Source organism: Bombina bombina, chromosome 6 (assembly GCF_027579735.1).
Source record: "Bombina bombina isolate aBomBom1 chromosome 6, aBomBom1.pri, whole genome shotgun sequence".
NCBI lineage: Eukaryota > Metazoa > Chordata > Amphibia > Anura > Bombinatoridae > Bombina > Bombina bombina.
Genome location: NC_069504.1, coordinates 595,848,506 through 595,874,634, shown reverse-complemented (window position 1 = coordinate 595,874,634; position 26,129 = coordinate 595,848,506). Strand labels below are relative to the sequence as shown.

At 37.7% G+C, this 26,129-nt stretch overlaps 1 protein-coding gene across 2 annotated transcripts in view; it reads right to left on the bottom strand.

Annotated features, from left to right (window-relative positions):
• Positions 1 to 20,002, bottom strand: part of LOC128663311 (uncharacterized protein HI_0077) — a 265,688-nt gene extending 245,686 nt beyond the window's left edge. Inside the window, exon 1 of one of the 2 annotated variants that reach the window (XM_053717579.1) lies at positions 19,759 to 20,002. In XM_053717579.1, coding sequence (XP_053573554.1) covers positions 19,759 to 19,865 — 107 coding nt within the window. In that variant the 5' untranslated portion in view covers positions 19,866 to 20,002. The remainder of the gene's footprint in view (positions 1 to 19,758) is intronic. The other variant, XM_053717580.1, reaches the window with a different exon arrangement.
• Between the last annotated feature and the right edge of the window lie 6,127 nt (positions 20,003 to 26,129).

The following is a 26,129-nucleotide window of genomic DNA, read 5'->3' as shown; positions in this document are numbered from 1 at the left end:
TGGCCCACTGAGTATAAAAATATGTTTCAGGAAAATGCTGCAATATATCATAATATCTTAGACCCTTCACCCTTTAGAACATAAGGAGGACACTTCTAAGCTAGAAGTTTATAGTAAATATACAGAGAAATGTTTGTTTCAGGGAATAGCCTAATTATAGTTTATGAAAGCAAATGTATTTTTCCCTTTTATTAATTAGTATGGTATCTGCAAAGTGAATTTGGTCATTCCTGATGTTTGTCAAAGAGAGTAATTCTTACCATAAAGATGTGTTTACCTTTAAAAGAACTTGTAGTTTTAAATTATGTTCTGTTTGTATGCTTTCCTCATACAGGAGTGTGAGAGAATTTAGGTTGGAGAATTATAAACATTATAGATAGCAGCCATCCAGAATAAAGCAACACGAGGTTCTTTTATTTTTAGAAGTTCAAAGTGACAGTGTAAAGAAATTCATTTATTTTTATTGACTGTTTTCTTTTTTTTCATTTTTGCTACAGGGCAGGCCTTAGAGTCTAACAGGTTTTCACTTGCGTAGTATTCATGAAGTATCATTTAAAAGTGTATAGAGAAGTTGTAAATTATTCTCTGAGAAATGTCAATGTATTTAGTTTGTATTATATATCAACAATGTTTTGTTTTATTTTAAATGACATAGGAGGAAAGTGACGTTTTATTTGGACATAATTGTGATTGTATTGCGGTGTGTACTCATCCTGTACTGTTTCTGTTTGCTTCCTAGACTCCCTGTGACTCGAGTGTTTGCTTGCCATGGGTATCCACTGGTTGCCTTGTCTACCCCATGAACAAACCATCAGATTTCCAGTATCTCCCTGCGGAAGAACCGTGGATAAGCACCCCTACTGCATGACCCCCTGTGCCTGAACACAGTGTTATCTATATGGCCCACGTGTATTTTGTCTCTCTGTGTTGGAAAGAGATTTAAAAAGCCTGTGATAAGAGGCAGCCCTCAAAGGCTTAGAAATTAGCATATGAGCCTACCTATGTTTAGTTTAAACTAAGAATACCAAGAAAAAATTTGATGATAAAAGTAAATTGGAAAGTTGATTAAAATTAAAAGTCCTATCTGAATAATGAAAGTTTAATTTATACTAAAATGTCCCTTTAACAGTGGATTTGCATGGTGCATGTGAGCAGGAGCTATATAGAACAGTGGCTGTATCATTATTATCTAATTATTCCCAAAATTGGATACTTAGGTGTTTGTGTGTTCTTTTGTAAATATATGGTTAGGGATTTTATGTGTAAATATGCAACTGGAGTTTATTGAGCATCTGCGGTGATTGCATTATTAGTGTGATCTCATAGAATTGTACATGGTAGAATTTGCAGAACCATGGTATAGATGGTTGTTTTAGGATTTTAATTATTTTGTAGTGTTTTGCGAGTGCTGCGTTTCAGGGAATGGCAGAATTGGTTTTGAATTTCAGGTTAATTTTGGTTGCTAAAAGTTTGTGTCGGCTGTTCATGTTTTGTTTTGTAAAATGGACAATTGGTTTAAGTGTTTTCTAAGAGAATGTTGTGTTTTTATTTTTCGTGAATGCGTGTGGTAAGGTGCTGTATGAATGGAATATTGCATGTGGAGGTGTATTTGATTTTGCTTGCTATTGAGAATTGTATTCTGCATGCATGAGTGGAGTGCATAATTTGTCTTTTCGTTTTTTGTTATGTTGTGTTTGCATGCCACATGGGATGTTTCACGCAAACAAGGGGGAAGTATTGATGAGTATCTTTATGTGATAGGGGTGATTGTTTTTAGGTACTGTCTTCAGAGATTAAAAGACACTAACTGAATTATTTTTGAGTTTTCATACTTAGGTGAAATCTGTACAGGCAAAATTCCATAAGTGCACTCTTCAAAAGATTAAAGATTGAAAGCAAGTAAACCTTTAAAGAAAGAAAAGAAGAAAATGAAAGACCTTTTGTCAAGCTTGTTTTAACCACCATACTGCAGTAAAAAAAGTTACTGAACTATCTTTGGATCCATTCTTTGCTTTGCATGCTGGTACCAGCCCCAGAACTGGACTCTGGGTAATCCATGACTTTCTCCTCTGATGTGTGTCTTCAGGACATAAAGACTATCCTTCTCTGGACTGTGCCTTATCGCTCGATATGGAGGTCCTGTTATGGTGTTACAGGGCCAACCAATTAAATTAGGGGAGTATTGTTTAACTTGATTACTTATATTGCTTGTTTTGTATTCTCTTGTATTTTATTGATCATATTGGGTATAAGACATCATATGCTTCATTGGTATTAGTGCACATTGTAGTTTATGTGCTTAACATAGTAATTTTTAGATAAATGTAACTGTGAACTGTGCAGTATTGTACCCTATTGAATGGCCCACTGAGTATAAAAATATGTTTCAGGAAAATGCTGCAATATATCATAATATCTTAGACCCTTCACCCTTTAGAACATAAGGAGGACACTTCTAAGCTAGAAGTTTATAGTAAATATACAGAGAAATGTTTGTTTCAGGGAATAGCCTAATTATAGTTTATGAAAGCAAATGTATTTTTCCCTTTTATTAATTAGTATGGTATCTGCAAAGTGAATTTGGTCATTCCTGATGTTTGTCAAAGAGAGTAATTCTTACCATAAAGATGTGTTTACCTTTAAAAGAACTTGTAGTTTTAAATTATGTTCTGTTTGTATGCTTTCCTCATACAGGAGTGTGAGAGAATTTAGGTTGGAGAATTATAAACATTATAGATAGCAGCCATCCAGAATAAAGCAACACGAGGTTCTTTTATTTTTAGAAGTTCAAAGTGACAGTGTAAAGAAATTCATTTATTTTTATTGACTGTTTTCTTTTTTTTCATTTTTGCTACAGGGCAGGCCTTAGAGTCTAACAGGTTTTCACTTGCGTAGTATTCATGAAGTATCATTTAAAAGTGTATAGAGAAGTTGTAAATTATTCTCTGAGAAATGTCAATGTATTTAGTTTGTATTATATATCAACAATGTTTTGTTTTATTTTAAATGACATAGGAGGAAAGTGACGTTTTATTTGGACATAATTGTGATTGTATTGCGGTGTGTACTCATCCTGTACTGTTTCTGTTTGCTTCCTAGACTCCCTGTGACTCGAGTGTTTGCTTGCCATGGGTATCCACTGGTTGCCTTGTCTACCCCATGAACAAACCATCAGATTTCCAGTATCTCCCTGCGGAAGAACCGTGGATAAGCACCCCTACTGCAAATGAACTGTTGGAGAACTGTATTATAGCAAAGTGTCAAGGTGCAGCGCTCTCAAATGGACAAAGACTGTTCTTAAAGTGATCAGAGGCCACCTAGAGACAGTTGTGCTGTTGCTATGTCATGCTTTAAAAGGAACTGTTGGACATATTGGGGGGTGCTAGCAATGCAGGTGGAGAGATAGAAGATGCAGAGTTGTTTGGGGGTAGATGGGGGGCTGGTTGGGTCTCTGTGCCGGTGGACCGGTAGTTTTGGGAAGGCTGGAAGATAGATGGAAGGTATTGGAGGGACTGTACCGATATGCAGTGACAATTAGCCTATAAAAGTATATCACGACATGCAAATATTTTTCTCTTTAGTATTCTCACAGAGTTCTGTTACCATAATATAAGGCTTTACTACTTTTCTATGCCAGTCTATTTTTATGTTATTCTGTTAGAATAAAAGGATGGTATGTTAGGGGTAATATGAACCTGACGGCAGCCATCTTGTTCCCCGCATCCATTTTGTAATGATTAGACTTTTATTATAGTGGTTTATTATGTAGTATGAAATATGCTGATGTTAGGGAGACTTGCATAGATATAATAGCCCTGAGAATGACCCTGTCAATGTGCATTGCTATCTCTACAAGATGTCAAACAGCTGTGATTTGTGCTGGGCCAGGAGGCCCAGTTACTGTTTATCTATAGTTAGGTATTCCTGTAGAAATGACTCCCTAACACTCCTTTTATTCCAATTATATTTTCTATGAGTTTCTTTGTTCTTATAGAAATACCATGTGAAATGATGTTATTATGAATACGTCACTTGTTAAACCTATATGCTGTAACTCTTATTGTAATAATATTATAATATCTAGGGAGCATATATATACATTGTATCATTTTATATGTTATGTTTAATTGTAATGTATCTTTTCTGTATCCCTTTAATATTCAATTGTAGCTAGACGCATAGTGACCTTTATACACACATTTTACATGTACTTTTAAACCCTTGAGCTATGTGTGAGAAAACACTGCTGATGTAAGGAATTTTAGTTAGGTCAAAGGTAGCTATACATCAGATTGGAATATTTTGAGATCCTACATTACTCCTTTTTCCTGTCAGTCATAAATTTACTTAATATCTTCAAGGATATCTGACAAATGTGATGTACAACTTACAGGATGCCAGATGTTTTCCTTATCTTAGAAATGAGCTAATGACTACAGATTTCAATGTATTCTGAAATGTATATAAACTCGCTATCCTGACCAATAAAGTTAGTTGTTCTGCAGACATATCCTTGTGTGTATTTTGTGGAACAACCCTCCAAGTACTTGTAACAACTTTGCAGTGCAGATACCAGAGTCCTGAAGCAGAGGAGAACAAGAGGGTCGTGGTCCTAGAGGAGTCCTCTAACACTGGGACAGGTGATCCTGTGACAATCACCAAAGAAGAGAGTGTCTGGTCTCTTGATCCAGATTTATCTGAGGAGATAAATCTGCATAATCCCCATTCCACTGTTTGAGCATGCATAGTTGCAGTGGTCTGAGATGTAAGCGAGCAAACGGAACTATGTCCATTACCGCTACCATTAGTCCGATTACCTCCATACACTGAGCCACTCACGGCCGAGGAATGGAATGAAGAGCTCGGCAGGTGGTTAAAATCTTTGATTTCCTGACCTCCGTCAGAAAAATTTTCATGTTCACCAAATCTATCAGAGTTCCCAGGAATGGAACTCTTGTGAGAGGGATAAGTGAACTCTTTTTTACGTTCACCTTCCACCCATGAGATCTTAGAAAGGCCAACACTAAGTCCGTGTGAGACTTGGCTAGTTGGAAAGTCGACGCTTGAATCAGGATGTCGTCTAGATAAGGCGCCACTGCTATGCCCCGCGGCCTTAGGACCGCCAGAAGGGACCCTAGCACTTTTGTGAAGATTCTTGGCGCCGTGGCCAACCCGAAGGGAAGAGCCACAAACTGGTAATGCTTGTCCAGAAAGGCAAACCTGAGGAACTGGTGATGATCTTTGTAAATAGCAATGTGTAGATACGCATCCTTTAAGTCCACGGTGGTCATATATTGACCCTCCTGGATCATTGGTAAAATAGTCCGAATGGTCTCCATCTTGAAGGATGGAAGCTTTATGAATTGGTTTAGGATCTTGAGATCTAGAATTGGTCTGAAGATTCCCTCTTTTTTGGGAACCACAAACAGATTGGAGTAGAACCCTTGTCCCTGTTCTGCTTTCGGAACTGGGCAGATCACTCTCATGGTAAAAAGGTCTTCTACGCAGTGTAAGAACGCCTCTCTTTTTGTCTGGTTTACAGACAATTGAGAAAGATGGAATCTCCCCCTTGGAGGAGAATCTTTGAAATCTAGAAGATACCCCTGGGTTACAATTTCTACGGCCCAGGAGTCCTGAACGTCTCTTGCCCAGGCCTGAGCAAAGAGAGAGAGTCTGCCCCCTACTAGATCCGGTCCCGAATCGGGGGCTACCCCTTCATGCTGTCTTAGTGGCAGCAGCAGGCTTCTTGGCCTGTTTACCCTTGTTCCAAGCCTGGTTAGGTCTCCAGACTGGCTTGGATTGAGCAAAGTTCCCCTCTTGCTTTGCAGCAGGGGAGGAGGAGGCGGGACCACCCTTGAAGTTTCGAAAGGGACGAAAATTATTTTGTTTGGTCCTTGTCTTATTTGACTTATCTTGAGGGAGGGCATGACCCTTCCCCCCAGTGATGTCTGAAATGATCTCTTTCAGTGCAGGCCCGAATAGGGTCTTACCTTTGAAAGGGATGGTCAAAAGCTTAGATTTCGATGACACATCAGCCGACCAGGACTTAAGCCATAACGCTCTACGCGCTAAAATGGCAAAACCTGAATTCTTTGCCGCTAACTTAGCGAGATGAAAAGCGGCGTCTGTAATGAAAGAATTAGCTAGCTTAAGAGCCCTAATTCTGTCTAGAATATCACCTGAAGAGCCTCTTCAAGAGCCTCAAACCAAAAGGCAGCTGCAGTGGTTACAGGAACAATGCACGCTATAGGCTGAAGAAGAAAACCCTGATGAACAAAAATTTTCTTTAGGAGACCCTCTAATTTTTTATCCATAGGATCTATGAAAGCACAACTGTCTTCAATAGGTATAGTTGTACGCTTAGCCAGAGTAGAAATAGCTCCCTCCACCTTAAGGACCGTCTGCCATGAATCCCGCATGGTGTCAGATATGGGAAACATTTTCTTAAAAACAGGAGGGGGAGCGAACGGAATACCTTGTCTATCCCACTCCTTAGTAACAATGTCCGAAATCCTCTTAGGGACCGGAAAAACATCAGTATAAACAGGAACCTCTAAATATTTGTCCATTTTACACAATTTCTCTGGAACTACAATAGGGTCACAGTCATCCAGAGACGCTAAAACCTCCCTGAGTAATAAACGGAGGTGTTCTAGCTTAAATTTAAATGCCGTCATATCTGAATCTGTCTGAGGGAACATTTTTCCTGAATCAGAAATCTCTCCCTCAGGGAGCAAATCTCTCATCCCTACCTCTGAACATTGGGAGGGAATATCGGATACGGCTACTAAAGCGTCAGAAGGCTCAGCATTCATTCTTAACCCAGAGCTACTGCGCTTCCCTTGCAACCCAGGCAGTTTAGATAAAACCTCTGTGAGGGTAGTATTCATAACTGAGGCCATATCTTGCAAGGTAAAAGAATTAGACGCACTAGAGGTACTTGGCGTCACTTGTGCGGGCGTTAATGGTTATGACACTTGGGGAGAACTAGATGGCAAAACCTGATATCTTTCTGTCTGAGAATCATCCAGTGTCAAACTCTTATAAGTCAAAATATGCTGTTTGCAATTTATAGACATATCAGTACAAGTGGGACACATTCTAAGAGGGGGTTCCACAATGGCTTCTAAACAAATTGAACAATGAGTTTCCTGTGTCAGACATGTTGAACAGGCTAGTAATGAGACAAGCAAGCTTGGAAAACACCTTATTTAATGAAAAAAAAAACAATTTTCAAAAACGGTACTGTGCCTTTAAGAGAAAAAAAGGCATACACAAACTGCAAAACTGCTTAAAACTACTTCAAATTTTCAGAAATTTTTGCAGCAGACACACTAAGCTATGGTAAGATTGCACCACGAGCAATTTAACATTTAACCCCCAAATAAGAAAACCGGATTGACAAAGTGCCAAAAACCGGTAAAAACCCCCTGTCAGCACCTTGCCACAGCTCTGCTGTGGCGCCTACCTGCCCTTAGGGATCGATAATGTGGGGATAAAGCTTCGATTAGGCCCAAGAAGTTCCCCAGGACCCTCCGGTGTTGAAGCTTGCTGCTTGTCTATGGAAAACAACTGCGCAACTGAGGCGCGAAATTAGGCCCCGCCCACCGCACTCGATGTTACTAAGGCCTTAAGAAAAAACTACCAAGCGTTTTTTCAGCCATGTGGGTTATAAAAACCCCAAAAAAGCCAAGTGTACCCTCATACAGTTGTCCCTTCAAATAATAAAAAACGTTACTCCCAGAACACACAAACGTTTGGTATAAATCATTCAAACTGAGTGCCCATAAATTAAGCCCTTTATGCAAGCTAGTAAAGCCCCTTCTAAGACTAGGATTACTGCTTACCCTTCCCCTTATGGGGATACGGTCAGCCTTTCTGAGTTATCACAGTCTCTACAGAAAAAATGACTGAACATACCTCATTGCTGTATAGCAAGAAACCGTTCCTCACACTGAAGTTTTCCTGTACTCCTCAGCTTCTGTGGAAACAGCAGTGGACCTTAGTTACAAATGCTAAGATCATCATCCTCCAGGCAGAAATCTTCATCTATGTCCTGTCTGAGAGTAAATAGTACAACACCGGTACCATTTAAAAATAACAAACTCTTGCTTGAAGATAAAATAAAAACTAACAGTTTATCACCTCTTTCACTTTACCCTTCCTGCTTAGAGCCGGCAAAGAGAATGACTGGGGGGTGGAGTTAAGGGGGGAGCTATATAGACAGCTCTGCTGTGGTGCTCTCTTTGCCACTTCCTGTTAGGAAGGATAATTTCCCACAAGGATGAAACCGTAGACTTGGTACATCTTGCAAAAGAAAACTTGTTTATTTTTTTTAAAACTTTTCCCTGTAGCGGGGTCTACTGGTGCCATAAGGACGTTAAGATAGGAGAAAGTATTTCTTTAAATAAAAGGTATTCAGTTCTCCCACCTGTCATACAATTCTGCCCTGCAAGTGCATAACTTCCTCTAATATCTCCAATTGCCCTCATGGATTCAGAGTCAGGCATCATTCTCCTTAAAGGGACACTAAAACCAATTTTTTTTATTTCATGATTCAAATAGAGCATGCAATTTTAAGCAACTTTCTAATTTACTCCTATTATCAATTTTTCTTTGTTCTCTTGCTATCTTTATTTAAAAAGCAGGAATGTAAAGCTTAGGAGCCACTGTTCTAAATTAAGTTGTCTACCCTGTAGGAATGTGACTACCACGTCACTTCCGGTGACGTGAATCAGCTGCTTGAGGTTTGTGGTGCTCACTGCGCATGCGCTAGAGACCCAACCTTCTACAAACAGCTGATTTACACGGCAGTGGCTTGCACAGTGCACACAGAGAGCTCAAAGCAGCAAACAAAAACAAAACAATCATACAAAACCATTAGACCATTTACAATCATTAAAATCATTAGGCAAAATATGTTAGAATAAAGACTGCATTGTTTACATAAGTGTGAGTACATAGATATTTACATTGTTGAAAGCTGGGGAGAGGCAAAACACAACCAAATACAAATACAGTTTAGTATATAAAATACTATATTTGTCATTAGATTGTGTAGTAAAACAAGGTGTTACATCCTATTACATCAAAGGCATGAGAAAAACTATGACTTTTGTGCCACTTTTAATCTTTTAAAATCGGATCCTATGCAGAATCACTTGTTCTTTATGCACTGTCTGCTTCTGTCATCCTTAGCACTTTAATATGCCCAGACATGCTGTAACTCCAATAAAGTCCAATGTGATTTCAATTAAAGTGTCATAAGAACATCCCCTAATTGTATAGAGAATTGTCATCAATTAAAAATTACACGATCTAACAACAAATATAGTATTTTATATACTAAACTGTATTTGTATTTGGTTGTGTTTTGCCTCTCCCCAGCTTTCAACAATGTAAATATCTATGTACTCACACTTATGTAAACAATGCAGTCTTTATTCTAACATATTTTGCCTAATGATTTTAATGATTGTAAATGGTCTAATGGTTTTGTATGATTGTTTTGTTTTTGTTTGCTGCTTTAAACTCTCTGTGTGCACTGTGCAAGCCACTGCCGTGTAAATCAGCTGTTTGTAGAAGGTTGGGTCTCTAGCGCATGCGCAGTGAGCACCACAAACCTCCAGCAGCTGATTACACGTCACCGGAAGTGACGTAGGTCGCGCATTCCTATGGTAGACAACTTAATTTAGAACACCGGCACATTTTTTGTTCAGAACCTGGGTTACGTTAGCTTAATAGTGGCTAAAGGTAACAACCAATAAGCAAGCTCTGTCCAGAGTGCCGAACCTAAAATGGGTCGGCTCCTATGCATCACATTCCTGCTTTTTAAATAAAGATAGCAAGAAAATTAGAAAGTTGCTTAATATTGCATGCTCTATCTGAATCATGAAAGAAAAAATGGGTTTAGTATCCCTTTAACATTTCTAGCAAGAAAAAGCATAAGGGTTTTCTTTCTGTATATCTATTGTGACTTATTTTTTGGATACTATGTGTTTGACATTTAAATACCCAGACTTGTGGAGTGGCATGACTTAAACCCTGGCAGATAATTATTGTAATCCAAAAATGCCATCCTTTTCATCCAAGTAGTCGTATTTATAGAAAAATATAAAATGACTGACAAATTCCTAGTTCAGACACATTCAGTATTGACTGAAGGAATAAAAAGCTGGATAAATGAGTTTCAGCAATGTATTTTATCACCTGTACCCAAGGCAGAACTGGAACCAAAATTGGGCCCTGACATCTTAAGGAAAAGCACTCATACACAAATATACACAGACTTACACACACATATATGTACAGACTTCACACATATGCACAGGCTTATACTCACATACACGCATATGCACAGACTTACACTGACACAACTATGCAAAGACATTCACATACACCCAGACTATACTTACACACATATATATGCAGAGTACACACACACACAGATATGCACTTAAACACATTTAGCCACCAATCAGCAAGCGCTACCCAGGTGCTGAACAAAAAATGGGCAGGCTCCTAAGCGTACATTCCTGCATCTCAAATAAAGTTACTAAGAGAACAAAGAAAAATGGATAAGAGGAGTAAATTAGAAAATTGCTTAAAATTGCATGCTCTATCTGAATCATGAAAGAAAAAAAAAAGTAGGTTTTATATACCTTTTAGGTAAATCATGCAAATGAAAACTGTATTTGCACATAATAGCCACTAGAGAGCGCAGTGAACATTAGATACTATTCTCATTAGCAACATTAGCAAGTAGACTAACCAACCATATTTTTTTCTTTAATTTTTATTGTACTAATATAGACTGAAATCTAGACGTAAAAAAATTACAAAAAGAAAAAATATCTATAAAAGCACATTATTTCAAATATAGAGCTATAAGTAGGGTGACCATATTGTCGCTTTAAAAAAAGGACACATAAAAATACATGTGTCAGGGCTGTATAAAGAAATGTTTTGTATAAGAAATTAAGAACCCTGACATGTGTCTCCAAGCATCAACCAGCTTTATCACTCTCTTCAGTAAATTCATCACTAAATACATAAAATGACTGGTTCCTAAATGTTTATTTAAATAGGTTGAACCCAGCAATAACATCTTCATAATTACATTAAGAAAAATCATCTAGAAGGACACAAATAACCCCTTAACGACCAAGGACACTACATTAAGTTCAGAGAGGGAAATAAATATTCTTAAAGAGATCTGGGAGGGTATTGAGGGGGGGGGGGGGCAGCTACACTACAGAATGTATTATTATTATTATAAAAAGCCATTGTTTTTTAGCAAACTGGGTACTGGCAGACATACTGTCTGCCAGTACCCAAGATGGTGGAAAATAGGTAGAGGGAGAGGGTTAGAGGGCTGTATGGGGGAGGGGGATCAGGGAGGATGGGGGCTAAGGGGGGATCCATCACTGCAGAATAAATATAAAAAACAATGCCAGTACTTAAGAAGGCGGTGACAATTATGAGGTGGGGGAGGGAAGAGAGCCGTTTGAGGGGGGTCAGGGAGGGATCAGGGGGTGGGATGTGTCAGGTGGGAGGCTGAGCTCTACACTAAAGCTAAATTAACCCTACAAGCTACCTAATTAAGCCCTTAATTGCTGGGCATAATACAAGTGTGGTGCGCAGCGGCATTTAGCAGCCTTCTAATTACCAAAAAGCAATGCCAAAGCTATATATGTCTGCTATTTTTGAACAAAGGGGATCCCAGAAAAGCATTTACAACCATTTGTGCCATGATTGCACTAACTGTTTGTAAATAATTTCAGTGAGAAACCTAAAATTGTGAAAAAGTTAATGATTTTTTTTTTTTTTATCGCATTTGGCGGTGAAATGGTGGCATGAAATATAGCAAATTGGGCCTAGATCAATACTTTGGGTTGTCTACTACACTAAAGCTAAGATTAACCCTACAAGCTACCTAATTAACCCCTTCACTGCTGGGCATAATACAAGTGTGGTGCACAGCGGCACTTAGCCGCCTTCTAATTACCAAAAAGCAATGCCAAACCCATATAGGTCTGCTATTTATGAACAAAGGGGATCCCAGAGAAGCATTTACAACCATTTGTGCCATAATTACAGAAGTTGTTTGTAAATAATTTCAAAGAGAAACCTAAAGTTTGTGAAAAAGTAAAAAAAAAATTATTTGATCGCATTTGGTGGTGAAATGGTGGCATGAAATATATCAAAATGGGCCTAGATCAATACTTTGGGTTGTCTACTAAAAATATATATACATGTGAAGGGTTATTCAGGGATTCCTGACAGATATTAGTGTTACAATGTAACTATCGTTAATTTTGGAAAAAAATGGTTTGGAAATAGCAAAGTGCTACTTGTACTTATTGCACTATAACTTGCAAAAAAAGCAAAGAACATGTAAACATTGGATATTTTTAAACTCAGGACAAAATTTAGAAACTATTCAGCATGGGTGTTTTTTGGTGGTTGTAGATGTGTAACAGATTTTGGGGGTCAAAGTTAGAAAAAGTGTGTTTTTTTTCCTTTTTTTACTATATTTTATAAAAAAAAACATTTATAGTAAATTATAAAATATGATAAAAAAAAAGGTTTATAATATGTGTGGGTACAGTAAATGAGTAAGAGGAAAATTACAGCTAAACACAAACACAGCAGAAATGTAAAATTAGCCCTGGTCCTTAAGGGTAAAATTGAAAATCGGTCTGGTCACTAAGGGGATAACTAAATTTAGGTCCTATGGAAGAATGTAATGCATAAAACCAAAAAACATTCTTATCAGATCTTGGAAGAATGTAAAAACACAAGGCTGAAGAGGTTGCTTCCACTGAAACAAAATGGCAGACAATTAGAGGGATAATGGATAGTCGCATACCAACATAATCTTAGAAAAAAAGACTGAGATCTGTAGTAGTTGAATGAAGATCATTCGCTTCACAATGGTTTGCAAAAGTTTCCTAGGCATGGTAATGCGCCAAAACTCAACATATAACATTCTAATCAAAACCCTGGCGTAATAACGAAAAATGTGAGATGCACTACTGCTCCTACAAAACGCTTCATAAACTAAAACTCTCTGCTCTGAAGAGATTATCTAATAAATCTTGCCAGTACTGCATGAGCCCTCAAAATATGTTTTAAAGACAAATGCTAGCTTGAGATGTGTTATCCAGCTATGCAAGGTTCTAAATGTTAAGGATAGACAGAGTAAATTGTGTAATTTCTTTCCATGCAGGTGAGTTTTTGATCATCAGGCCCAAAGTCTTCAACAGAATGTCCATAAGATAGTTCAATGAGATCTATAAAATCTGATTTTTCCTTGACGAATGGCAAGGGTCTTGGTTGAGTTTTGGTGCATTATCATGCCTGCGAAACCTTTGTAAATTGTTGTGAAAGGAAGAATCTTCACTTAACTACTACTTACTTACTGGCCAGGAGTGTCCATTTTCTAGCCACCACAAAACCGTGCATTAGTGAAGCCAGTGTTAGTAGCTTTGCTAACAGCTAAATGAATGTCTGATGCTTTGCTTAACATCTGTACTTTTGTTAATATAAGATAGTTCTGATGACATCTTCTTTGCTCTTTATTAACCCATTAAAGAGACATTAAACACTAAATAAATGCTAGATAAAATGGTGCATTAAAAAAAAATATTAGTCTGAGAATAACATGTAGATGTCTTTTTTAAAGTTTCATTAGCTGTTTAAATATTAACAAAACTAGTCCTAAAGTCTGTGTACATGGGCCATTTTTTGCAGTACAGCGGTTCCACCTCTTGCTCTCTCTCTATCCCTCCTCAATTTTGCTCTCTCTCCCCCTCTTTTGCTCTCTCTCCTCCCTTTCTTTTGCTCTCTGCCCCTCTCTTTTGCTCTCTCTCTCCCCCCTCTCTTTTGCTGTCTCTCTCCCCCTCTCTTTTGCTCTCTCTGCTCCCTTTCTTTTGCTCTCTCACCCTCTCTATTTTGCTGTCTCTCTCCCCCTCTCTCTATTTTGCTGTCTCTCTCCCCCTCTCTCTATTTTGCTCTCTCTCCCCCCTTCTCTTTTGCTCTCTCCCCCCCCCCCTTTCTTTTGCTCTCTCCCCCTCTCTTTTGCTCTCCCCCCCTCTTTCTCTTTTGCTCTCTCTCTCTCCCCCTTTCTTTTGCTGTCTCTCTCCCCCTCTTTTGCTCTCTCTCTCCCGCCTCTTTTGCTCTCTCTCTCTCCCGCCTCTTTTGCTCACTCTCTTTCCCCCTCTCTTTTGCTCTCTCACCCTCTCTTTTGCTCTCTCTTCTCCCTTTCTTTTGCTGTCTCTCTCCCCCTCTCTCTATTTTGCTCTCTCTCCCCCTTCTCTTTTGCTGTCTCTCTCCCTCTTTTGCTCTCTCTCCCTCTCTTTTGCTCTCTCTCCCCCTCTCTTTTGCTCTCTCTCCCCCTCTCTTTTGCTCTCTCTCCCCCTCTCTTTTGCTCTCTCTCCCCCTCTCTTTTGCTCTCTCTCCCCCTATCTCCCCCCTCTCTTTTACTCTCTCTCTCTCCCTTGCTCTCTATATCTCCCCTCTTTTGCTCTCACTCTCACTCTCTCCCCTTTCTTTTGTTCTTCCTCCCCCCTCTCTTTTGCTCTCTCTCTATCCCCCCTCTTTTGAGCTATTTCTTTCACGGTTGCAAGGCCCTGCCTGTGTCACATCCGGCCCTGTCCTGCCCGGTCGGCCCCAGATGCCAGGAGGTTAGTCTGCTGAAGGCCAGGTGTGTTTGTCCTCGCACAGTCTCTACTGCGCATGACAGCTTCGGACAAACACACTTGGCCTTTTATATAATAGGATAAGGTAAAGTTTTAGTGTCTATAAAACAATGGGAGCTGCCATGTTGTAATTTAGGTTACCTTCTCTGCTGTGGCCAATTAGAGACAGTTATAAATAGGTCACTAGAGTGTGCAGCCAATGGCTGAGGGGAATAAAACAGTGTTCTGCACTTCCATTTCTAACAGGAACTGAAAAGCTCACAATTTCAGAATGGAATTATAAAAAAAGGAAACAAAATAAATAGTGAAAGTATATTGCAGAGTTTTTTTTATACATACGATTTATCATTTTATATTACTATCTCAAAGTGTTTAATGTTCCTTTAAGGACCAGGAATTTTAAAGAAAGACTTGCTCAAAGTACTAGAGACTTTTTAGCAAACCCTCCCGTTCCTTCCCCTCCTGTGATGCAAAACTGTTGGTATATAGTTATCCATATAAATGCACACTACATATGTATATAGTCTTTTCAACAAATATAATGAGAATGAAGAAAATTTGATCATAGAAATAAATTGGAAAGTTTTCTTTTTTAAATTGTTTGCTCTGACTCATGAAATAAATGTTTGGGTTTCATGTCCCTTTAATTGTATATGTTGTTTTTTTTTATTGATTCAAACACTAAAACCAGACAATAGAAATGTTATACTAAGCTACAATAACTTTGCTAAAAATGTGGTGGAAAGAGATGTGCAATATTCAACTGTGTTTTTAATTAAAGGGATAGTAAACCCCAAAATTTTCTTTTATGATTCAGATAGAACATACAATTTTAAAAAACTTTCCAATTTAATTATATTATCAAATTTTCTTTATTCTCTTATTATCCATTGCTGAAGGGACAGCATTACACTACTGACATGAAGCTGAAAATATCTATTTAGTCAATCACAAGAGACAAATGTGTCACCAATTATCAGCAGCTCCCACTAGTGTATGATATGTGCGTATTACTTTTTTTTAACAAGGGATACTAAAAGAACAAAGCACATTTGAAAATAGAAGTGAATTTAAAAGTATCTTAAAATGACAGGCTCTATCTGAATCATGCAAGTTTATTTTAATTTAATTTTGACTTTCCTATCCCTTTAAAAAAAAAAAAGTGAATACAGGAATTTAAGTAGCAAAAGCTTATTTTGCCTCTCCGTCACCTCAGAAGTGGTGAGATCAGTCACCCGACACGTGCTCCTCATTCAGGGTGATTAACATGTCCTGCTCTTGTGCAATTGGCTGCAGGGAGTAGCATTGCACAAAAAAAGCTCTTGTGCAATGTTAAATTTTGCCACGCGATTACAGGTGCACAGGTTTTCTAATACATCTCATATTATGTACACATGCACACACAAAACACCCATACACTTTTTTTGTTTTTTTTTTAACAATAAAAGCCCTACGTTAAAGGGATATGAAATACCAAAAAAGTATTTTGTGATTCAGACAAGAGAATTCCATTTAAATAAAAAAACTTCCACTTAACTTCTATTATCAAATTTGCTTCAAAGTAAGAGATATCTAGGTAGGCACCTGAAGTACTACATAGCAGGAAATAGTTCTGCCATATAGTGCTCTTGCAAATTAATCTTTCTTGCAAAGCTGCTGCCATATAGTGCTCCAGAAATTGGCTGGCTCCTAAGCATATATTCCTGATTTTCATTGATACCAAGAGCTGCTTTTCAACAAACAAAAACAATAGAACAAAGAAAAAATGATAATAGAAGTAAATTAGAAATGTGTTTAAAATTGCATACTCTATCTGGATCATGAAAGAAAATATTTAGGTTTTATATTCCTTTAATGATGGAATTTAAAGGGCCATTATAGTAGAAAAATGAAATGCTCTAATCCGCCACTGATCCAATCAGCAGTGCTGATTGCACAACTCAGATGTGCAAATAGCGCTGCTGATTGGATTAGCAGCGGTTTTTGTTATGGACCAGCAGTGCACTGCGAGCCCTGCGCTATATTTCTACTGTGTATTTAACCCCATCACCAGGGGTTAAACAAAGAGTTGCAGGTCAATAGTCTTAAAATGACGTGCTCTTACCGATTAGATCATGTAAATTTACAATTGTAATGGCCCTTTAACAGACATCCCAACCTGCAAAAATTCATTTCAGGGAGGAGGCTTCACCCGCTATTGCGCCGCTATCCCCCCTCCCAATTATATATTGGACACCTTGAAACCCTAAATAAGATAGAGACTGATCATTAAAGTAGCTTCCCACTAAGGTCACATTAAAAAAAGTAGCTTTATTGCACAACCACATAAAACAAGCCTATTTTCCAGTGATCGCGTACGCTTGTTGAATGCTTAAATATTTTACAATACGAAGTTTAATTACGTGCAGTAAATAAGGTAGTATTTGTGTTTTATTTTATTAAAATCAGTGGGGGCTTTTTGGTTACTGATGCACGCTTTGAGGGTTCTATAATGTCCCAGCAGCTAAAGGCATTCCTTAAAGAAACACTTTTCCGGATTTGGGCCACATTGGATCATGGTACTTGGAGTTTCAGGGAGATTGCATTCCATTTGCTGGCATCAGGGAGCCGCTATTACAATCAGGGAGACTCCCTGAACTTCAGGGAGAGTTGGGATGTCTGCATTAATGATATTTGACTGGGGAGATAAATGTCAAAATGTCCATGATTTAATTAAAAAAAATTGGGGACTTAAATTCTGGCATGAACACAAGTTTTTTTCATTGAATGTATATTTTTCAAGCAGTTTATGTCTGTATGTGTAGTACAGTGTTTCTCAGCGGTATGGCGTTTCAAGCTATGTGCCCACAATAAGCAACAAACCACTGGTGGTTAGTTATTTTGCAGGGCCCAATCCAGGACACAATGATGCAGGGTTTGGTCATACAAGGACCACTGCGAGAGACAAATTTCCATTAAAAGGGACACTCAGGTCAAAATTAAACGTTCATAATCCAGATAGAGCATGCAAATTTAAAATGAGTACAGTCTTTTTATATACACTTTTTATTGCACTTCATTCCGCTTCACAGATATTGCTTATTTTACAGATTGAAGGATTATGGCGCCATTTTTCCAACATATATACACATAAATACACACCACCAGCAAAAAGATTATGACTCACTGCAGGTGTTCTGGTAAGAAGGTGAACTTTTGAAAAGAGCGAACCATGTCACTTCCTGTGACATTTCATCAGCTGTTTCACACATTTTGGAGCCAATGCGCATGCGTGCCAGTGTCATCACATACCTGGCCGCATACGTCACTGCTAAAATATTTATTGCTGTGAAATTCAGGAACCTTTATAGAGCGCATGCGTGTGACTCATGGAAAGCTGTTTATTAGGCTCCTCTGCAATATTCAGAACTCCGCCCTTCACTGCAACTACTCCCATTACTACTACTGTAAAGCTGAGTCTCCATGCATGAGAAACAGCCCCCGCCATTCGGCTATAGCCACTGCTTCTGATGATCCAATGCAGCTTTTCACAGGCTCCGTTCAATGTCATTATGTTATGAAAGATTATGAAAGATAATGACATTGAACTGAGCCTGTGAAAGGCTGCATTGGATCATCAGAAGCAGTGGCTATAGCCGAATGCTGGGGGGGGCCTGATTCTCATGCACGGAGACTCAGCTTTACAGTAGTAGTAATGGGAGTAGTTGCAGTGGTGGCGTAGTTCTGAATATTGCCAAGGAGCCTAATAAACAGCTTTCCATGAGTCACACGCATGCGCTCTATAAAGGTTCCTGAATTTCATAGCAATATATATTTTAGCAGTGACGTATGCGGCCAGGTATGTGATGACGCTGGCACTCATGCGTATTTGGTCAAAAATGTGTGAAACAGCTGATGAAACGTCACAGGAAGTGACATGATTCGCTCTTTTACAAAGTTTGGCCTCTTACCAGAACACAGGCTCAGGTGATGGTTAGCATTTTTTTTTAGCAATAAAGTATTTTTTAATTAAAGGGATAGGAAAGTCAAAATTAAACTTACTTGATTCAGACAGAGCATGTAATTTTAAGACACTTAAAATTCACTTCTATTTTCAAATGAGCTTTGTTCACTTGGTATCCCTTGTTGAAAATGAATAACACACATATCCTACATAAGTGGAAGGTAGCTGCTGATTGGCGCCTGCACACATTTGTCGCTTGTGATTGGCTAACTATATGTATTCAGCTAGCTGCCAAGTAGTATGATGCTTTTCCTTCAGCAAAGTATAAGATAATGAAGCAAAATTAATAATAGATGTAAATTGGAAAGTTGTTTAAAATGGTATGTTCTATCCAAATCATGAAAGAAATTGTTAATGTTTCCTGTCCCTTTAAGATATCTGCATAGTTTTTTTTTTTTTTAGACATAATGCTACTGCCCACTTAATAGCTTACAGAAGAGTGTAAATATAACTTTTATATGCACTGGAAAACAAAAAACAATTGTGTGACTTATTTTATTGCTATATTCGGTTTATTGCGGTGGTCTGGAAACAAACCAGCAATATCTCTTAGGTACGCCTGTATACACTTGAGTCACCAGCTCCTACTAGTAAGCAAGCATGTGCAAGAATTCACAAAATACGTATATGCATTTGTGATTGGCTGACGTCTGTCACATGATACAGGTGGTTGGAAATAGAAATATGCAAAATTTACCAGAAAAAAAAATCTAGTACGACTCATTTGAAGCTCAGGCTGTGCAATGGCATTGTCTTTTCAGTATGCATTTGTTGATTATGAAAAACCTCTATATTTTGTCCGTGTGTACATTATCTTTACAAATTATTTGGGTTTTAAACGTAGTAACAAATGCTATAACGAGTTCTGACACGTCAACTTACAAAAAAACATGGTTTACAGATTTGCACTGAAGTGTGTGTAATTAAAATATTTTACATTTCCAACTGAAGCATCGTGTCAAGGTTTTTATTTCTTTAACGGTATACCTGAACTCTCAATGCCTCATTTACAGCATGGTACACTACATATGTGGCGGACATATCAGCTCTTACTTGGTACAGGGGGACTTGAAGCTCTCTTTGTCGCCCACGCACTGCCAGTTGCTGTTGCTCACCACTTCCTTCAGGGCGCTCACCAGATCCTCACGGAAACCATCCATAATGGTCACACGGGGAGAGACCCTTAATGGCCGGCGACAGCAACTAAGACAGAACGAGGACTAAGGCCCTGTTGTTACTCTCACGCCCACAGCACTGACACCCAACTCCAACCTATGAACGAGCTCCTATGTTATACAGCAGAGCAGCTCAGTACAAATTCCTCCCACATCATATAACGAAACGTAAAGAACCACGCCTAGTAGATTCAAGCCTCTTAGGTCAGGTGTTCTTCTACTCTCACATATAGACAAGAACTGCACTATAATTGCAATCTTTTCGAAGACGCCTTAGTTGTTGTGCACAACTGCACATATGCAAAATGTAATCAGAGCTACTGCAGTACTGAAGCTAATAGAGCGCGCTTCCAGTTTCCCTTGTGCGGGGTGGCTTGGTTGCTTTTTAGGGTGCGAGACTACAGACGATCCGACTTTACTACAAAAAGAAAAACTTAATCGTGTAAACGACCTCAATGGAAAAAAAGCCGATGATAAAAACAAATGTTATATTTTTCAGGTTGGCCTACAGTTGCGCTCTTTTACCAATAATAAAAAAAATACGTATACTGACGTCACCTGCTGCTATTTATATCCTATTCCTTCCTTACGTCTGAAACGACTCGGAGTCGGAAAAGGGAAATTTGTGAGTGGCCGCGGCATGCTTGGAAATATTTTATGCACACAGTACTAGGAAGGAAGGAAATAGCTTTGTGTACCACAGACGTGAGGTAGAGTTGTGTAGCCAATACGTTATACAATACATGCACTACTGTTAGGCCGAATCCTGATGAGTGAACTTTCACAATTGCTTCATAGGGATATAAATCCTAACATTTTTTGCTGCCACTCTTCAACCTCAAGTACACACTGGAGTCAAGCTATCAGACAGTTTAAAAATCCAAGTCAAGCTATCAGACACTGTTTTGGAGCTATCAGACAGGTTTAAAACAGTAGTCAAGCTATCAGACACTTATTTGTTAGTACTTTCTTAAGACTATTAAAGGCTGCACCATACATATATGCTAATAAGAAATGTTTTAATGAATACCACAAGCATTTTTGTTATAAATGTCACTCAAATGTAAAAAAAAAAGTCATATTCCAGCATTTCTCTAAGCGTTAAAAACAAAATTCCCCATTGTGCCACTACATTTTCACCACAGCTAGTTCAAACAATGACCCCACTAAGATATCACAAAGTATGGAAACTTTTTAGTGTGGAATTTTAAAAATATAGGGCCCCAAACGTCCCTAAAATTGCAAAAATCATCACTTTCAAGCAATTTCACTTTGGGATAAAAGCAAAATCTCTCATTGTGCCACTACATTTTCACCACAGCTAGCTCACACAATGACCCCTCTACAATATCATAAATTTTGGAGAGTTTTTACTGTGGATTTTTAAAAATATTGGGCCCCAAATGTCCCTCAAATTGCATAAATTTGCCCTTTTCAGCAAATTCAATTAGGAATAAAAAAGAAATCTCCCATTGTTCCACTAAAATTTCACCACAGCTAGCTCACACAATGACCCCTCTACGGTATCACTAAGTTTGGACCATTTTTACTGTGGAATTTTAAAAATATAGGGCCCCAAACGTCCCTAAAATTGCAAAAATCATCACTTTCAAGCAATTTCACTTTGGGATAAAAGCAAAATCTCTCATTGTGCCACTACATTTTCACCACAGCTAGCTCACACAATGACCCCTCTACAATATCATAAATTTTGGAGAGTTTTTACTGTGGATTTTTAAAAATATTGGGCCCCAAATGTCCCTCAAATTGCATAAATTGGCCCTTTTCAGCAAATTCAATTAGGAATAAAAAAGAAATCTCCCATTGTTCCACTAAAATTTCACCACAGCTAGCTCACACAATGACCCCTCTACGGTATCACTAAGTTTGGACCATTTTTACTGTGGAATTTTAAAAATATTGGGCCCCAAATGTCCCTTGAATTTCATAAATCGTCCCTTTTCAGCAAATTCACTTAGGAATAAAAAATAAATCTCCCATTGTTCCACTAAAATTTCACCACAGCTAGCTCACACAATGACCCCTCTACGATATCACAAAGTTTGGAGACTTTTTACTGTGGAATTTTAAAAATATTGGGACCCATATGTCCCTCGAATTGCATAAATAGTCCCTTTTCAGCAAATTAACTTAGGAATAAAAAAGAAATCTCCCATTGTTCCACTAAAATTTCACCACAGCTAGCTCACACAATGACCCCTCTACGGTATCACTAAGTTTGGGCTATTTTTACTGTGGAATTTTAAAAATATAATATAAGTCTCCAAACTTTGTGATATCGTAGAGGGGTCATTGTGTGAGCTAGCTGTGGTGAAATTTTAGTGGAACAATGGGAGATTTCTTTTTTATTCCTAAGTGAATTTGCTGAAAAGGGCCGATTTATGAAATTCAAGGGACATTTGGAGCCCAATATTTTTAAAATTCCACAGTAAAAATGGTCCAAACTTAGTGATACCGTAGAGGGGTCATTGTGTGAGCTAGCTGTGGTGAAATTTTAGTGGAACAATGGGAGATTTCTTTTTTATTCCTAAGTGAATTTGCTGAAAAGGGCCAATTTATGCAATTCGAGGGACATTTGGGGCCCAATATTTTTAAAATTCCACAGTAAAAACTCTCAAAAATGTATGATGTCGTAAAGGGGTCATTGTGTGAGCTAGCTGTGGTGAAAATGTAGTGGCACAATGGGAGATTTTGCTTTTATCCCTAAGTGAAATTGCTTGAAAGTGATGATTTTTGCAATTTTCGGGACGTTTGGGGCCCTATATTTTTAAAATTCCACACTAAAAAGTTTCCATACTTTGTGATATCTTAGTGGGGTCATTGTTTGAACTAGCTGTGGTGAAAATGTAGTGGCACAATGGGGAATTTTGTTTTTAACGCTTAGAGAAATGCTGGAATATGACTTTTTTTTTTACATTTGAGTGTCATTTATAACAAAAATGCTTGTGGTATTCATTAAAACATTTCTTATTAGCATATATGTATGGTACAGCCTTTAAAAGTCTTAAGAAAGTACTAACAAATAAGTGTCTGATAGCTTGACTACTGTTTTAAACCTGTCTGATAGCTCCAAAACAGTGTCTGATAGCTTGACTTGGATTTTTAAACTGTCTGATAGCTTGACTCCAGTAAGTACACGCATATTATAAAATATTGTATATTCGTATTACACATAGTTTGTAAAATATTACATATGACTTCTAATTGATTTAATTCTTGATTTAAATCCCTAATCAGTAAAACCCAATGTAATCAATTAAAATCATGGTTTTCACTTTTAGAATAATAACATTTTTCCAGTTATCTCAAACCATTACTGATTTGGTTATATATCATTAGATTATACATAGATAGATTATTGAAATGATTGTGAGGTGAACTATCACCAGTTTTCTCATTCATATTTGATCAACTTTGCAGCTCTTCTTTATTGGAAGGAGAAACATAAGGATTACCTTAATAAAACCATTACCTTAATAACAATTTAAATACTAGTTTTTAAGAAAAAAATAACATAGTTAATTGTTAATGCTTTCCCCTCCCTCCTCACACTTAGGTCCTTGTTCAGATCTATTCCACTCCAAACAATCTTCTATTCATTGAACTTCTTTTAAACTTAGAATGGGTTGATTCTGTGTGCATAGATTTGCAGGGGAGCAATAGCATTAAAGGGAGAGTAAAGTCAAAATTAAACCATGATTCAGAATTAACATGCAAATTTCAACAATTTTCCAATTTACTTCTCTTACCTAATTTACTTTGTTCTCTTGGTATCCATTGTTGAAATGCACACATAGGTAGGCTCAGAAGTAACGCACTACAATGAGCTAGCTTCTTGTCACTGTCTCACCCAATGTGTTCAGCTACGCCCCAGTAGAGCATTGTTCTCCATCAACAAAGGATACCAAGAGATTAAAGCATATTTTATAATAGAGGTAAATCAATGATTTAAAAAAACATATATGATTTTTTTAAATTTAAATCTGATTATTTTATTTAAATCTGATTATTTTATTTAAATCAGATTTTTTTTTTAATTTAAATAGGATTTTTTAACTAAAATGCTGTTTGAGGAAAAAATCGAAAGATAGTTTCTATTTAAGATAAATTATAGTCTATAAGTTATTCATCCTAAAATATAGATTTGTTTTTAATTATATAGCAAGATGTTGTGTGCATTCATAGCTGTAGTGTTCTCTTTCATGATTATGTCCCTTTAAGGTGTATTTCTCAAACTTGTAAATTTATTTTATAACATTCTTCACAGCAAAAGAATGTTATAAAATACATTTACAAGTTTGAGAAATACACCTTAAAGGGACATAATCATGAAAGAGAACTTTTGAGTTTCAGATAGAGCATACAATTTTCAGATTTTTATCCATCCTGATTTTACTCTATATCTAAAGTTACACCTTTCTGTATTTTGAAGGCTAATTTACTGTGCACAGCAGGGGCGGAGCAATTTTTTTCTAGGTCCCCCTGCGAGCTAGATTTATAGGGCCCCCTCAATGACACGGCGGCTGCATATAACAGGTTGCTCCTGACTACTTCTCTTACATTTCAAACTGATTACACTATAATTATTGCAGCATTACAGACCACTCAGTATTACAGCTCAGTGACAATCTGTCAGCCAAATAGTTCTAAAGGGTCATTCTGTGGATACAACAATTTTATTTTCTATATTATTTATTATATATTTATTATTTTTGTTGAAAATTAATCACATTAAGAATAAATGTATATATTTTAGAGCCCTAATATGATCTATTAGTGGCAAGAGACTTACTAGTTAGTAACTGACCACAGTGCTCAGACAATATCATTACACATATATGCATATGGGGTCCCTGTACCAAGCAGATAAATCAAATTGTGTCTCCAGAAAGGAATTACAATTTATACACATTAAAAAAAATTTGTATCACAATGTTATACTAAATTTTAATGTGTATAAATAGTAATTCCTTTCTGGAGACACTATTTAACTTATTTAGTAGAGAAAGAAAGCGCCTCATGGTGTGGATAACTCTAGACAGTTGCGTAATACGACAGTTATCGTGTGGAATAATACTCACAAGGAGATTGGCACTCTTGTTAAAAGAAGTGCGAACAGGAAGGCTGACGTTAAAGTAGTCAGTACGCTGGAGTGAAGAAGCTTGTGATCTGTCACAGAATCTGCTGTCAGCTCTCGGTAGTCAGAAACACAGGAGTCCCTTTATGTGTAGGTAGTCAGTGCAGATTTTTTCTGGTGGATACCGTATAAGCAACTCTGATTGCAAACAAATCAGCAGAGGAAACTGCTGAATAAAAATCAGCAACTGTGTTGACGGCATAGAATGAGGGCTTAATAAAGCTGGAGACAGATTGTTCTAGACAGTTCGATATAAAATCAAATAGTATTTATTGTGAGCTTAAAACGCGTTTCTCGGCCGCAAGCTCCTGGCCGTTTCATCAAGATAATTAACTGATTTTTATTCAGCAGTTTCCTCCCCAAAAATTGTTTGCAATCAGAGTTGCTTATACGGTATCCACCAGAAAAAATCTGCACGGACTACCTACACATAAAGTGACTCCTGTGTTTCTGACTACCGAGAGCTGACAGCAGATTCTGTGACAGATCACAAGCTTCTTCACTCCAGCGTACTGACTGCTTTAACGTCAGCCTGCCTGTTCGCACTTCTTTTAACAAGAGTGCCAATCTCCTTGTGAGTATTATTCCACACGATAACTGTTGTATTACGCAACTGTCTAGAGTTATCCACACCATGAGGCGCTTTCTTTCTTTCTCTACTATCTAGATCGACCCTCCTACCACCGGTTATAAGAAAAGCAGCCTGCCCATTACCTCCTTTGGAACGAACTTTTTTGCCTGTTTTACGGTTTTTCAATTTAATCCTATTCCTATTTTGCACAGTATTGCATTGCATTGTATATATTGTGTACACTTATTTTGTTTTTATATGTTTTTATTGTATGTCCTATTTTTGATCAATTGATCATCACATTTTATTAACCTATGTGATTTTTCTCCTGTTAAGTGTAGTCAGTCCACGGGTCATCCATTACTTATGGGACTATAACTCCTCCCCAACAGGAAGTGCAAGAGGATCACCCAAGCAGAGCTGCTATATAGCTCCTCCCCTCTACGTCATACCCAGTCATTCTCTTGCACCTAACTAAAGATAGGACGTGTGAGAGGACTGTGGTGTGTTAAACTTAGTT